The sequence below is a fragment of the Apaloderma vittatum genome, unplaced genomic scaffold (genome assembly GCF_000703405.1).
Source record: "Apaloderma vittatum isolate BGI_N311 unplaced genomic scaffold, ASM70340v1 scaffold16105, whole genome shotgun sequence".
Lineage (NCBI taxonomy): Eukaryota > Metazoa > Chordata > Aves > Trogoniformes > Trogonidae > Apaloderma > Apaloderma vittatum.
In genome coordinates this window covers 1832-15014 of record NW_009718921.1, presented here as the reverse complement: position 1 = coordinate 15014, position 13183 = coordinate 1832, and the positions used below count along the sequence as shown (strand labels likewise).

Sequence of the window (13183 nt, the reverse complement as noted above, 5' to 3'; positions counted from 1 at the left end):
CTGTCGCTTCCTCAGCCCGGAGACCTCGGGCCTTATTTTAAGAAAAGCCGGTTACCGCCCCCTTAGGCCCTGCTTGGCGCAGAGCCCTCCTCCCTTGACGGTTCACTTAAACTAAATATAACCCCCCCTCCCCTCGAAAAAAATTCCCAGGCCGTGCGGCAAAAAGCTTGCCTCGGTCAGGCTGAGCATTTCAGCGCCTTTCCCAGTGGCCTGACAGCAGGTAGGCCCCTGAGAACCGACACTGCTGCCTGGCTTCTTCTGGCATCAGGAGGCATTTACTGGTGGTGCTGAGGAAAGGAGTAGTAAAAAACATTATACTAACTGGAACTTAGAGCGTTGCCCGACTACAAAACTTTTTACGGTTTTCAAGGCAGTTTAACCCTTGGGAAAACAGCAGTATTTGCGGTTAATGAGTTCATCGTTATGCTTTTAATGGTTTAGGATGTGGTGGCTAGAAAGCAAACGGTGAGTTGGTTGTGTTTGTTTCCGTTCTTCTGAAGTAACGCGTCTGTTTTAACAATGTCTAAAGTATGTTTTAAAGGTGTTTAAAGTACACCTGGCAGGCACTGAGCTCTGTGTGAACTTAAAAGTGGTTTCTGTCACTGTTATAGAAGGTCCTTTGGTGACTGAGGCAAAGAAAACCCCCTCAGATCAAAGCATTACAAAATAAAGTGCCTGTGTGGTTTTTTTTCAGAAGATAACAGATTCTTGCTCACACCCTGTACTGTGAAACTCAAGATCTTGTACTCGCCATGTGATGAAAATAAAATTCTTATGGGTAGTGTTGTGTATGTATGGAAGGATTTCTTTTGTCAGCTGTTTTGTGTCCTTGAATGTCATTATTTTTCACTGGACTAGGCTATGTTTCTGTGTGATTTGTTTACTAGGTTTTCTCAGTAATTAAAATGTGATTAAAAGAGAATATAATTGGTTAGGAACAGAGAGACAATTCACATCTAAACCTTAGCCTGCAGGGACCATTGAAAAATGCAAAACTAAACAAAGAACAAATAATTTGGAAAACACATAGCTTGCTATCTGTAGAACTGAGGTGCTCATAAGCAATGAAGAATAAAGGGTAAAAAAAGAGAAGCAGAAGAGAAGTGTAAAAGGTATGCCAGCTTGAAACAGGAACCACAGATGAAGGGGTTTTACTTACGCTGTTGAAAAGGTTTCTTTCTACAATTTATTTTTATTTCACATGTGCATGATTTGAAGCCATTTCAGTTTGGACATCTTCTCGTTCGCCCAGCTTCTGGACAGGTAAATATTTCTAATGCTGACACCTGGAAACTAGAGAGGCCCAAACTTTCGATCCTTTTCTCAGCAGTAATACAAAGGCTAAAACACTACCCTTTATAGTACCAGCTAGTTCTAAAGCCCATTTTTAGAGAAGTCACAAAGGTCTTTAAGCATCTTCACCTGCAGTGCAGGTACTAGAGACAACATATTAAAAATTTAAGCAAAGTTCAGCAAATTTGGCAGCCACAGCATCTTGAGAAAGGCAGGAGCTTTAGGCAGCTCCTGTTGAACTTGGTGTACGAGTCCCTGCTTTGTGTAAAGATAACATAGAGGAGGTGGATTTTCCTTCTTGGGGAGGCAGAATTTCCCAGGCGCTGCTTGGTTTCTGTATTTGTAAGTTACGTTTTGTTGGTTGGTTTTCTGCTGCTCATCCCTTAGCATCCCTTAGCTCACTGCTTGCTGGCAGCTGAAGGAAAGCAAACTGGAGAGGTGACTGCCCTCAGCTTGCTTCAGCTGGTAATTATTACGGTGGGAAGAATCTGTCAGGTAGGGCGTTTAAAGTTAACCTAACCCACGCATCATGGAAGGAGAAAAGGAAGATGTTTAAGTGGATGAGGGAGATGAAGGGCTCTGTAACATTCAGTGGGGGGTGGTGACAGGAAGCTGGCAAGAGTGGCCTGTTCAGCCAGTGCTGGGGAGGAACCTTGTGACACCTGCCCTCCTGCATCTTTCTTTTGTCTAAAGGTAAGGTCCAGTGACTTCTCTTCACCATGCGAATGATGCTCTTGCTTAATTTGCATCTAGGCTGCCCCCCTTTGATCTTCTGTTTCTGAATTCCTTCCCTCTGTCCAACACTGGGATTTATTTTATCCCTGCCAGTCACCCACCAGCCCACGTCTCAGGCTCCAGTCATTTGGTGTTAATGATTTTTACTCATTTTCAAACTTTTTTTGTGTGTGTGTGAACATGGACTATTTTCATGCGTTGATTATATTTCTCCTGCACTGTCTGCTTCTTTATCTGATTTCACGTAGGGTCAGTCGTGCCAGTCCTCAGTATTGGCTCACCCTTTGCTTTCCATTCACTGATCAGTCACTGCAAGAACCTGGTGGAGCATCTGACAGTCATGGCCAGTGCTTCCTAGTGCAGATGAGTGCCTCCTGCAGTGACTGGTAAGACACACACATAGGATTGGACTGTAAATCTTCTCATCGTCCTCTTCAGTTCACACCTTCTATCCTTTTTTCCATGCCTTGTCTTCGCACTTCTGTGCTTGCCACTGAAATTGTAGCTGCTGGAGTTCTTCATCAAGTCAGCTTCTTCTGTGCTTCTTGACCTGTCAGCTGTCCTTGATACCTCTGGCAGTGTCACAAAAGTGTCTAATTGTTATTTTTGTTATGCCATTTGAGTATTTTATCTTTCCTGAGATTTCTTCTGTGAATTTTTTGTGTTGGTTCTCTTTATTTCCTCTACACTTTATCTGAGGATACCTTTGTGCAAAACCAGAAATTCAGCTGATGTTTTTTTGCAGGAGACTCACAAGTCTGTATCTGCACATCCCACCTGTCATTTCCTGCCTCCTGTGGAAGGGCACGATTGTTTCACTGATGTACTGAAAATGCACCTCTGCGTTTTTTTCTCACCATTTTCTTTTGCTATTACTTGTGTCAATAATTCAGGTGCTGTCTTTGAGTCAGAATTTTCCCTCTTGATGTGTTTTAGCTTCCTGATTATTTTTGTGTAGCTGCTCTGTAGTGCAGCCTTTCTTGTTTGTGCATGTACCTCAAATACTCGGCTCCCAATGCCTGATTCTCTGGTTTGTCTTAATTCTACCCATCCAGAAAGTTGTTACCTACATCCCTTACCCAGCTATATTTATAGTCCCTAGCAGTTAAAACTGGCAACATTGTTGGAGTTTGCTCTTTGATACAAAATGTTTTAAGAGAAAAAGTGGGGTTGCAACAGAGTAGTGGTGACTGACAATGGCAAATACATTTGTTCCAGAGTTGGAGCTTACTGATTTCCCAAAGAATCTGCTCAGTTATGGAATATTATTTTTTTTCATAACATTGTGAGAGCTGAATTTTAACTAGGCATTTACCAGAAGGCCTCTGATACATATGCATACACAAAAATACATATATTGGGTGCGGGTGTCTGTGTGTAGATACACATATTGGTCTTGCATAATGTATGTCATTCCTTTGCTACTGAAGTGTTGACATTCCATACGTGTTCACCTTAACCTGCAGTCTGCTAGCCCACAGGCAAGGGAGTTATCAAATCACTTGAGTGCCAAATGGGATTTAAATTGTTGGTTTATGCAAGAGGTTCAGTAACCGTGGAATGAACAGCTATTGATGTCCATGTTGTAGGCTTATCTCTTAGTTGTCACAAGTGGTATGTAAAGCTGTAGCACTTAAAATATTTGGAAGATGCTAATTGCCCCCGTGTTCACTATTCCTATACTGTCAGATTTTTTTCACTGTCAAAACTGTGCATAAACTGACTGTGCTAATGGGTCTGTGTTAATGGGCATGGCATGCTAGACTTCTTATAATTAGACTGAGACTTCATTTCTGTAAGTTTCTAAATAGGATTAATTATGTGGAACTGAAAATCTGAAAATTTGAGTGTGATAAATACCTCTTGACTTGTCCTACCATACTGCACAGTTTAGTGCAACATCTCTCTCTTGCATTGCTTTCCCTTACAGTACAAAAGAATCAGTCTAAGTCACAGCAATTGTAAATTGTGAGTCCTTCATACTAGTTGAAATTTTGAATGTTGTTTGTCAGGGATCAGCAGAAATCCCTTTAGTTTAGGAGAGCTGTATCTTAAATATCCTGCTTTCTTAGACTGACCTGTTAAAATAATCTTGGTTTTATTAAAATAAGTACTGAGTACTGACCAGTACTGTAAGAGATAGTTATAAAGAAAAATAATTCAGTGATAATACCTTGCATGAGTCATTAATCATGAGTCATGATCAGCAGACAGTGATGTCCAATTTGTTTTCTAATCCCACACTTGCTGATGCTCTTTATTACCATAGTGATAATATTAAAGAGCTGTTAATGCATATAACCACACAGTCGAAAATGACAGACTCTTTTTTCAGTGGAATAAAATTTCCATATCTTTAGTCTGTTTTGCTCTGTACATTTTCTGACATAAGAAGTCTAGGTAGTATGAAAGTGATCAAACAAGTATAATTTGGCAGGGAGTTAGGTTAACATAACAGTCTTCTTTTTTCCTTTTTTTTTTTTGCTTTCAAGCCAGTCGTTGTGGCTTCATATCTAGTCTGCCTACTTATGAGGTTTTGGGAGGCTTTGTATTTATTAAAAATTGGGACCAAATTGTTCAAGCTACACTTTGCAAGGAGAGCCATATCCATGTTTTTGATGTTCGCTCTTCCCTGAGCAAAACCTAGTAGCTGGATGAAAAGTTTTATTTCATGAATATATGTTGGGGAATGATGACGGAGGTGTTAGAGAAAATGGAAGGCTATTTCTCTTCTGAGAGTCTGAATATAAAAAGAATCGTTCAGCTGAGAAATGAGCTTCAGAAGCCTGTTGTCACTCTTAAATAAAATTTTACCAAGAGAAGTGATTTTAAGAGCTTTGAAAGGTGGTGGCTGAAGTGTTGTAGCCAGCATTAGAATGAGCATAGATTGAGGACATATAGATTCATACAGGCCTTACTGGTTTCTTTGTGTTAAACTTCTGAGATAGTGCTGTGTTGGTGGATGCAATGAGGCAGGACAGATATGAATCTGCTGGCACAGGTTGCTCTTCAAGATTTCCTGGTGCACACTCCTCTGCATTCTGTAGTTTGGCTGCTGTGCAGACTCCTCCTCTGTTTTGCTGAGGATTATACTTGCCCCAGCGGAAGCATGTTCCAGTTGTGTAGGATGGTACGTGCAGAGACAAGATGAGTCTTCACCTGGCAGGACTGTTCATTGCTTTCCTTATAAGCTAATTGTGTATGGGTGTTTTAATGTGTGTTTGCTTGTTCATGTGTATGTAACAAATGCCTTAACAATTAAGATGCCCTGAACACAGCATAAAGTATAGCTATCACCAACTTCTGTCTCAGTGAATGTGTTCGTGTTCTGGGTTCACCTTAGAAAGACATGCCAGGAGTTTCTTGCCAGTTTTGAAAGACTCTTTGTTTCTGCCAAATATGATTAAGAAACAAAGGTGGTCTTTTCCCAGTTCTCAAAAAAACTGAGCATCTGCTATGTCTTCTGAACAGCTGTATCCATTAAAAAGGGGATTGGGTCAAAGCTAGGACTAGACTAGCAGATTGCAAGATTTGAATATAACAAAACTTTTTTCTGAGTCCTGTGGGGTTTTTTTTTGATTCCCACTCTAAGTGGCTTCTAAGATGACTTCTTTTTCAGATCAGCTGTCTCCAGTTCAGGCTTTACCCCACTTCCTTCAGAACGTTTGTAAACTACTTTAACAGACCCTTTTCCAAACTAAATAAAATAAGGCAGAAATGCACATCAAGAATAATATTTGATAATGACTTTCTTGTTATTTCCTGATATACATTGTAGAGTATTCCTCCACAGTGATGGAATAAGTCATGGATGTGCTGGTACATAGAAAGAGTTTGCCAGTATTACATACTTGTATTAAAGGCAAATGTGATGCTCAGTATGTAATACTGTTGTGCACTTCCCCTTCTTCACTGTACTGCACAGGTTCTGGAGCTCTGTGTCCAAGTGAGATCAGTTCAAAGTGCTACTGGAATAACTGGGAAAAGCTTATATATACCAGGGGCTAGGCAGACTAACTAGGTGTAAGATGGAGTGTGATAAATGTGTTAATGGAATTAGTTGACCCGGGATGGATGACAATATAGGAATGATCTTCAGATCTTAATTTTCATGTTCCTTAAGTATTTTTCTCAGAAAGGCCTTACTGTAATAGTTGCTTACAGAAAATCAGGAAAACCAGATCCTGAAAACTAAGGGTTTGGATAGGACTTTTTTCTCCAGCATGGATGTGGAGTTTGGGTATTTTTTTTAGGGAGGAGGGTGAGGAAGGGTTTGGAAAATTAGTAGAGAGTAACTTGGTGTAATGAAATATATGTGAGCCTTACTACAGTTCTTAAACCTCTTTCATGTTCTGCACACAAATACTTTTGGGTGATTTTTGCAAGAAAATATTTTAAAATATGCTAATTTCTAGCCTAACTATTAAAATTACTTCATAAAACTTATTCTTTTAACTTTGTGAGAGTAGATTCAGACTAAAAATTTTGCAAATACAGTTTGCAGTGATTTCTGTAGACTTTCATGATTGTATCACCCTTGTATCAGTTTCTGCTGGCCTGCCTCCCTCTCTGTCAGAAGACTGAGGTAGATTGCAAATGGAATTTCCTGATTATTTTCCCCCCTCCTCTATTTATTTCCAGAAATGGCTGTTTCTCTGTACAGGAACTTACTTCAGAGTACGAAGGAAAGGATACTACAGCAGCGAAGGGTGTCACTGTATAATGATGCTCATGGCTATGAGGAAGAATTGATAAAGAAGAAACTTCAGCAGTTTGCTGGTGGATCCATCAACCTATCCAAAGAAGACGGTGGCATTGGAATACTTACTTTGAACAACCCAAAGCTTATGAATGCCTTTACAGGTATTAATTAGTTGATGGGATTGCTAGTTGCTTGGTTGGTTGGTTGTTTTTTATTCCTTCAGTTACCCGTTTTAGCATTTTGCCTAAACAAAATAAAACACTATGCCTTACCATTCCTTAGTTAAAAGAATAAATGTTTTAAGTTTTGTTCAGATGTGCAGCAAATGCCCACTGTCCTGCATAGTGGCTTTGTCATAAATGTCATAAGAATATAAGTAATTCTGACAGAACGTGCCTCGCTGCCTTTTTTTTTTTTGTTTTGGTTTTTTCAGTCTGCACAATTTTGCTACTGTGTTCTTGTATCTCCTTTCATGTTGTTGCTTCTGCTCTGGAAGCATATTGGGTATTTTATGGGGATGAGAAGATGCTGTCTTTGTTTCGTAGGTTGTGTAGAAAGGATGGGGTTGCTTCTTTGTTCTTTACCTAAAACCTTCCCTGTAACTTAAGCTTCTATAATTTTGTCTTTTCCAGTCACCCAACCTGGCTTCAATTTTCCTCTTCATTTGCCTGATGTCTTAAATGTCAATGACTGGTTAATTAAAGCTTAGACGAGTTGAGTATTTTCAACTTTTGCAGATCAGGAATCTACTTAAAGAGCTTTTACACTGGACAATACTTAGCTAGCAAAGCCAAGTGCCCTATTTTGTTAATCTTGCATTATGAGAGGCTTTTGGTCTCCAAGATAGATATATGTACTGTCTCTCCTTAACTATCTAGAATATTCCAATCTGTGCTGTTCTCTTCAGACGTAAGTGACACAGGTTCAGGGTCTGTATCTGCCTGAACTGGAGCTGTGTATAAGCCTTTACTTTAACAATGCCTTTATCTCTTAATATTTAGAAATTAATACATTTGTGTCATCTTGTTCATTTCTTTTTTGCTGTTCTGTTTTCCTGCCCAGTTCTCACTGTTCCTTTACTGCCAGCAAATAACGTTTGCAACCCACTAGCAAAGCACAGAGCTGTTTACATGAGGAGTGTCAATCTGCTCCTTCCACTAATGACTGTTAGTTTCTAATAGAGCAACAGGGTTAGTGATAATGCACCTAGCTGGGTCTGCCATTTCTTTTTTGTTTCCTTTTAAAAGCTCGTGTAAAAAATTATTACCTAACTTGAGAAATTGTAGCTAAAAGATGTTAGCATGGGGATTGTCCTTCTGAATGCCTCCCTGTCAGCATACATGTTATTATACAGTCATAATTACATTGTTGTTTCTACTTTTTCTGCAGAAAAAGGTACAGGTTGTAGACTGTGTGCTCGTAGCTTATTTGTTGTGGAAGTTGAAAGGGGCATGAAAAATGAGATGTAATAGCAAAAGAAGAAAGGACAAATAAAATCCAGTCTGCTGTGGAGATCAGATGTAATACAAGTCAAATTGCCTAAACTAAACTTCCTTAGAAACTTACAACTATGTTCTCTGATTTTTAGGTGCCTGGCAAAAGGGGCTCTGAACTGATTTGTTGAAGTGCTGAGCAATTGCAGCTGCTATTTAGGCCACTGGTCACTGTAATTTGACTATAGAAAGTGCTATATAATGTTAATGTACTGAAATCATATCACACATCTCGAGCGCCCAAAATTAGCAGATATTTTTTCTCTTGCTCAGTTAGTGGTCTGGAAAACAATCTCTTTTCACCTAATAGGACTTCCGTGAAAATAAATTATTAGTGTATGTGAATTAGATGCTCTAGTAGCAAAGAGGAGCTACAAAAACCTGTGAGGAAATTAATAGTTCTTTGTTGCAAACCGTGATTAGCATATAGCCAATGAGCCATAGGATCGGGCAGTTCTGGTTTACAGTAGTTTGTAAAGCCCTGAAGAGAACAGTACTCCATTTTGCTAGGGTAATAACCACAAAAATTTCCTCTGGAAAGCCTTAGTATGGCAGTTCAAGAGATTGCTGCTTCTTTCTACTGTGCACCTCTACTAGAGGCTTTTTTTGTTATGGGAGGGAAGGTAGAAGCAGAATCACCCTGACCCCTTGGCTGCTGTGGTGGATGGTATGGCATATTAATTTATACTGGTTTTCATTTCATTTTAACATTACTGTCTGGAAACTGTAGTTACTGAAGAACTAGCAAGTACTTGATGTTTTTCTTTTTGTTGTGTGTCAAGTAATACTCTTCAGGGGAAGTATGAAAAGGGGGACGATGCCACTAAATTGCCCCAGCAGGACCTGGTTGAATTCATCAGTCAGAGCTTGTAAACAAGCCCCCCTCAAATAAATTTTGTTGATTCTCTCTCTCAGAGCTTCTGAGTAGTGGCAGATGTGAGTTTATATATACATACACGCTTCCTTTAGAAAGCTGCAAAACATCATTAAACTGTTGAGAGACATCCTATTTACCAGGCATTTACTTTACACAGCAGCTTTTTATCTCAAAGGAATTATGTTTATTCTAAGCTTGAGCAAGTCAGGCAACCAAAAGCAGAACAAAATTGTTGGTAAATTGCTAACGGGCAATGTGGAGGTTGTTATGCCTTTTTTCTTTTCTTAATTGGAATCTGATAGCCACCTGTTTGAAATGGTCTCTGTGGAAACAAATACTAATAATGTCAGTTTAAACCTGGAAGAACCAATTTCAGCAGCCCAACCTCTTGCTGAACTAAAGTTGAATGTAATTTAAAAGAGAAGGGAGCCAGCCTGCAGGAATTAGATAATAATGATAGTATTTTTATTTTCTAGAATTGACTTTAAAACATTTATTCTCAGATTATAATTAAGATGTAAACAAATTAGTCCAAGTAGACATAGTTCTGTGAAGAGCATGAACTTAACTGGTATCAAATACTGAAGGACCAAGACTGGCAGAATGAAGATTTGCTTTAATATTGTGTCTTCATCATTATATCAAAACATCGTGGACTGTATCTGCTGGTAAAATTATAGTTCAATGTTGTCAGTAATGGAAGGGATCCTCTCCCAGCAGGATGGGACAGGCTCTGGCCAATTTCTCTTGTCCCCTGCTGTTGCATGTAACTGGCTCATATGGTTCCTTTTTGTAAACTCTGTTTTGCAGTTAAATAGATTTCTGGCTTGTAACGCTCTGTGGAAAGGCTCTTCAGTACCTCACTGCTTTGACTATTAAAAGAACCACAAACAGTCCTTGTGCTTGACTGGCAACGCTTGGATGCCAGCCCAAATATGTTTCTTCTGAGAAGAATTGGCAAATATGCAAAAAGTGAAATCCTCGGCGTTGATGCACACCTACTTAAACAGTAGCAGCATTTGCAGAAAAGTTATTGTTGAGTGCACTGTTAGGCTGGGAAAGCATTTTTAACCCACAGAAATCTTGTCTAGAATAGAATTATTAAGGCTGGAAAAGGCCTCTGAGATCAAGTCCAATAGTCAACCCAACACCTTCATGACCACTAAGCCATGTCCCAAAGTGCCACATCTATGTATTTTTTTAATGTCTTCAGGGACGGGGACTCTACCACTTCCCTGGGCAGCCTGTTCCAATGCCTCATCACTCTTCCAGTAAAGAAGTTTTTCCTAATATCCAATCTAAACTTCCCCTGGTGCAACCTAAGAGATCTGGATCAATGCGCTGAGGCCAGTTGTTCAACAAGGCCAAGTGCTCGGTCCTGTACTTTGATCACAACAACCCCCAGCAGTGCTACAGGCTTGAGGAGGAGTGGCTGGAGATCTGCCAGGCAGAGAGGGACCTGGGGTGTTGCTGGCCAGCCGGCTGAACATGAGCCAGCAGTGTGCCCAGGTGGCCAAGAAGGCCAGTGGCATCCTGGCCTGGATCAGGAATGGTGTGGCCAGCAAGGGTAGGGAAGTGATTGTGCCCAGCACTGGTGAGGCCACAGCATGAGTACTGTGTTCAGTTTTGGACACTGCAGGGTGAGAAGGACGTTGAAGTGCTGGAGTGGGTCCAGAGAAGGGCAATGAAGCTGGTGAGGGGTCTGGAGAACAAGTTGCATTAGGAGTGTTTGAGGGAACTGGCGTTGTTTTTTCTGAAGAAAAGGAGACTGAGGGAAGACCTTATTGCTCTCTACAGCTGCCTGAAAGGAGGTTGTAGCCAGGTGGGTGTTGGTCTCTTCTCCCAAGTAACATGTGATAGCACAAGAGGAAATGGCCTCAAGTTGCACCAGAAGAGGTTTAGATTGGATATTAGGAAAAATTTCTAGGGCTAGTTCTGCTTCGTATTTTCATTCGTGGCTTGGATGATGAAATAGAAGGTGAACTGCTGAAATTGTCAGATCACCCCAAATTGAGAGAGCTTGCACGAAGATTGTTATTTGGAGCAGAAGAGTAGAATTCATAGTGGTCATGATTAACTGCCACAGAGAGCTCAGGATTGGCAATGTGAAATTCAATGAAAGCAAATGTAATGTGTAACAGAAAAAAAGCATGACAAAATTATAAACACAGAAGGGAAGGAAACTGGTAAAAGTGCTGGGATTTGTTAGTGGATCATAGTCTGGACCTGACAGTGCGGAAAAAAAAGAACCCAATGTCATTCTGGTATATAATATGTAATGTCCACTTAAGTATTGCCCTCCTCAGAAGCATTGTCAGAGTGTGCTATTCCAGTGACTGAGACCAAGCTGAAGGTGAAAGAGCTTGACTGAGCATTCACTCTTGACCTGGTGCTGGGAACTGTGAGGAAAACAAGCAAGAAGGGAAAAAAACCCATCAAAACCTCCTACGTGAGGATAGCTTCTAACAGGCAGTCTCATAACAAGATGACTTCTGTGCACGCGGGCGTAGGGTCAAAAACCTGACACTCTTGGCAGAACAGGAAAGAGCCCTAGAGGATATTAATCTAAAGCACGTTTCTATCTGAAGGAGGTAGGCCTGTCCATCTAAATTCTTGTCAAAGGAGGGCAAAGCTGAGAATATTATCAGCCTTTATGTGGCCTGCTTTTTGAAATTAGTTTCTGTAAATATTTTCTCTTAAGAATATAACTGAGGGTCATAGACATTCAGAGAAGAGCCTTAAGTTAAAGCTGGGTATGCTCAGCTGATGTCGAAGATGCAGTCTAGGATGAGCTCTAGAAAGGGGAGTATCCCGTATGTTTGGGGCCTAGGATATACTTTGTAAAGAAAGCCTTTCTAAAAGGAGTAAAAGATGTTTTACAGAGATTTTTTTTCTCCATTTAAAAGATAAAAGACACATTGCTCTTATTTTCAAATCTATCCTTATTTTCTTTTGGGTGGGTACTTCTAAATGTCTTTGACCTCCAAAATAGTTTTCTCTTTAGCCTTTTGCTTTTTAGGAATCTTTATTAACGTTGATTGTTTGAATCCTGAGGCCACCTTGCACATGATTCTTTTCTGTACTCTGCGAGTTCTTTGGGGAGGGTGAAATGTCTGTAACATCAAAATGACTAGATGGACAAACCTGGATGGATATATAGAAGTTCATGTGTCCTGGATGTATGTAATTGCAAACAAGAGTAAATCAGGTAGGGTTTGTGCTTGTGTGATTGCCTCTTTGCACTTTTTTTTTTTTTCCCTCTGGGCATAATACAAGTATCGTTCACACAGAATAATCCTTTAGAATTTCTGGAAGTGCATCCTTAAGGAAGAAATGTACTTGTGTGCAGGATTTAAGCTGATGCTTTTGGTTGTGTTTTTAAGCCCATCATTTACTAATGGTGATTTGGTTTTGGTGGTGAAAAATGTAACATAAAACAGGATGGTGATAATAATTTCCTGTTAAAAATTTTACTTCTCCCCTCTTGTGACAGGTACTATGATGCTAGAACTTGAGGAGAGGGTAACTGAACTGGAAGACTGGAAGGATGGCAAAGGCCTTATCATCTGTGGTGCAGGAAACACCTTTTGCTCAGGATCTGATTTGAATGCTGTCAAAGCAATGTCCAAATCCCAGGCAAGTAGTGATGCAAATTAAGCTTTTGTAGGAAAATATGAGCTTTCTGATATTCTGAGATCCTCTTCAGACAGAGATGTTGCGCTATGCTTCTGCAATTTTACGTGCAGATGACAGAACAGAGCTTTTAATGGTTGAAAATAATGCTGGTACCCCCTTTAGGCCATGGCTTAAGTGCTATTGTAATTGATTCATAACTGAATTCTTACATTACATATTCTTTTAAGCTTCTTCATTTCAAAGTGTCGTTTTGGTTTCTCAGAGCATTATATGGTGAATTTACACATCAAATAAACTGTATTTCAGTAGTTTGATCTTTGGAAGCAGATACAAGTAATCATTTCTCTTATATTCTAAAGTCAAGCCCAAATTTAAGGAGCGTGGCTGCTATTACGGAATGGTTTCAGTTTTGTCAAACTGTGCTCGGATCTCCATAAAATGGAAGGA

At 40.0% G+C, this 13183-nt stretch overlaps 1 protein-coding gene across 1 annotated transcript; it reads left to right on the top strand.

The window, feature by feature from the left end:
• Positions 1-6664: 6664 nt before the first annotated feature.
• Positions 6665-12736, top strand: LOC104274734 (ethylmalonyl-CoA decarboxylase-like; the record flags this gene model as incomplete). The annotated part of the gene is made up of 2 exons (XM_009870449.1): positions 6665-6891; positions 12594-12736. Coding segments are annotated over exons 1-2 (363 nt in total), but the record flags the coding sequence as incomplete, so codon positions are not given.
• Positions 12737-13183: the final 447 nt, after the last annotated feature.